Genomic DNA, 3,158 nt, shown 5'->3' with positions numbered 1-3,158 from the left:
AACAAATTTTGGTTTCACATTTTCAAGCAATATCACATGTTATGGAAAAATTCAATTCTATAATTTTTATTCTACGTAGTATTATATAATCCATCTATATAAATCTAAAATCCTAATTTGTATTTTTTTTATCTACACTAAGAAAAAAATTTGTGGTGTTAAATTTTAATAAATATTTCTTTGAAGTGTCCTAATGGAATATTTACTTATGGTAAATAAATATTTAGATAAATGAAAAAAATGATAGTTGATTCAAACTAATGATTCTTAGATCTAATAAATACGTCTTTAAATTTATTAAATGTTTCGCTGGAACTATTCAAAGAAATATTTATTAAAATTTAGTAAATTTTTTCATAGTGAATAAAAGTACCAAATAAATAGTAATTGTTTAATATTGAATATGAGTACATATTTTTATTTTTCTCATTAGAACTTCTATATAATTCCTTCTCAGATTTCTAATTATTGTTTTATTTTGTTAATCTTATTGGTAATGGGTTACAATTAATTTTTTAACAACAAATTTTTATCATTTTGTTTCGATCATTTATTTGCGATTGGCCGCTAAGTCGATGTTACACGATACTGAGCATGCGCATAGCTGTAGCCAATAAAATTTAGGCATGTACTCCCCCGCATTTCAGAATAACCCCCCTCGCCTATCTTCGGAGCTAATGCTCTGTCCCTATATTTCTATGTCCATGGTTCAGCCTCGCCATCCGTCCTCCTTCCGACGGTGTCATCTCTGAACAAGTAGGAGAACTAAATGGGGAAATCTCCGATTCTTCAGGTGCGTTCGGCAATTTAAATCGGACACGTCGGATTGTACTTTTATCTCGAAAATCGTTCGGCAATTCATATTTTTCTGCTCTGTACCATCCCAATTGCGTTCGTTATTAACATTTTTAGAGCAAGTCGAGCTCCTCAACTTGATCTGGATTCAAAGGGCGAGCTCACAGAGGAATGTTCGTTTTCCCGCGAAATTTATAAATACCTATCTAAACATAACCTACTTATTAATTGCTGCTTTAAAAAATATTTGTAGTGTGACGTTCACGAGCACTAAGCGACGTTTTATTTTTCGCTTTTAAAATGTCTGAAATAAACAACGAACTTCACGATATAGTGCAAATTGGTAACAAATTTTTCTATAAAAAAAGTGGTAAGTTTCTATTTGTTTTATGGAATTTTCATGGGTTATGTCTTCAAACTTGAAATTTTCCAAATAAAACATATTTTGTTGCGTAAATGAAGGCTAATTACATCAGTCATTTATTTATAACTGTACAAATAAATGTTCAGAAATTTATAAATTTTTTTACCTTTACAGATGATACTTATGAATCTATACAAATAACAGAGGAAGAAAATAAAGAAAATTTTGTAGAACAATGTGAAGTTCAAGTTGAAAAATATGAGAAGAAAATTTGGACAAATGAGTCTATTTTGAGACTAATAAATTTAGTTGCAGAATTTGAAGAACAATTTCAAAATTCAATAAAAAAACATATTTGGATGAAAATCGCCAAAATTTTGACCACTGATTTGGGTACTTCAATTACATGGCAGCAATGTGACACCAAGTGGAAAGGCTTATTAAAAATATATAAAGATATCAAAGAACACAACTCGTCATCTGGAAGAAATCGAAAAAGATGGGAATATTTTGAAGTAATGAACGAAATGCTTCATAACAAACCAGAAATTACACCTGTAGCTACTTGTAGTAATACAAAAGGATTGATGGTATATAAAGAATTGAGTAGTACTGATAAAAGTACAGAAAGTGAAGAAAATATCACGGATGACAAATATTCCTGCGACAATAATAAGAGAAAATCTTCATCCATATATACAACTGACTTTTTTCGCTAATTATACAGAATACCCCCTCCACCTCCGATTTCGATAAAATTAGGCTCATTCGACGCGTTTTTGCATAAAACGAAAGAATCTTGCAGAAATAAGTGTCGCTCTGCTCTACGAACCGAGATATTTAATGTTAAAGTTGACGACTATTCAGGTTAGGAAATCTGTCATACCGACATGTATTTAGTACTACGAGTATGCCTTCTTCATGCTGTCTGACCTCGTGCGCATGCGCTTGGTATTGTTTGAGTCCAACAGAATGCACCAAATTTGAAATTAACACTGCAAAACAAATATATTGTTGTCAGACACGAAATTGTACACCTTTCCCTGTTCAGAAACATTGAACTTTCCACGCGAAGTAACTTTCTCCCCTCCTCCCCCTGCACAGGGGCGCACGACTTCTACGATTGTACTGTCGGGGCAGACCTCTGTCCATCTCTCCCTCCCCCCCTGCTGAGGGGCGCACGACTTCTACGATTGTATTGTCGGGGCAGACCTCTGTCCACCTCTCCCTCCTCCCTTGCTGAGGGGCTCACGACTTCTACGATTGTACTGTCGGGCCAGACCTCTGTCCACCTCTCCCTCCCCCCCTGCTGAGGGGCGCACGACTTCTACGATTGTACTGTCGGGGCAGACCTCTGTCCACCTCTCCCTCCCCCCCTGCTGAGGGGCACACGACTTCTACGATTGTACTGTCGGGCCAGACCTCTGTCCACTTCTCCCTCCCCCCCTGCTGAGGGGCGCACGACTTCTACGATTGTACTGTCGGGGCAGACCTCTGTCCACCTCTCCCTCCCCCCTGCTGAGGGGCGCACGACTTCTACGATTGTACTGTCGGGGCAGCGCATAGTCGAAACCTATGTGCGACAGTACAATTATACTTGTTCTCATGTGTAAATTAAAATTTAAAATTAAATTTTTCAAAATAAAAATTTATTAAAATATATAAAATAAATGTATATAGATATATATATATATAATGTACAAAACAAAAATATTGCACGAAACATATTAGTATCTAAATACAATGGAGTGTAAGAAATGTGATAATGATATAAACATTAATACAGAAACATTAATGTATAATTGTAGAAGACGGTACTACGTAAGAAATGGAAACATTTATGTAGCTGTACTGGTACTTGGTTCTGCATCGTCAGCTGCTACTGGCTGGTCATTGAACGTGGATATCGGAGGATACATTTCCGCAATTATGTCGAAGAAGATTTCAATCCGTTCTGCATAGTTATAGACGCGTTTGAAGAGAAATTCGGACAAATATC

General features: G+C 35.7%; 1 protein-coding gene across 1 annotated transcript in view; it reads right to left on the bottom strand.

Moving 5' to 3' along the window:
* Positions 1-2,997: 2,997 nt before the first annotated feature.
* LOC108781193 (uncharacterized) overlaps positions 2,998-3,158 on the bottom strand; it is a 1,421-nt gene continuing 1,260 nt past the window's right edge. Inside the window, exon 3 of the mRNA XM_018549110.1 lies at positions 2,998-3,113. Within this exon, the coding sequence (XP_018404612.1) occupies positions 2,998-3,113 (116 nt within the window). The remainder of the gene's footprint in view (positions 3,114-3,158) is intronic.

This window comes from Cyphomyrmex costatus, unplaced genomic scaffold, assembly GCF_001594065.2.
Source record: "Cyphomyrmex costatus isolate MS0001 unplaced genomic scaffold, Ccosl1.0 scaffold794, whole genome shotgun sequence".
NCBI classification, from domain to species: Eukaryota; Metazoa; Arthropoda; class Insecta; order Hymenoptera; family Formicidae; genus Cyphomyrmex; species Cyphomyrmex costatus.
Note: the sequence above shows the minus strand (reverse complement) of the source record. Positions and strands in the feature narration are given on the sequence as shown.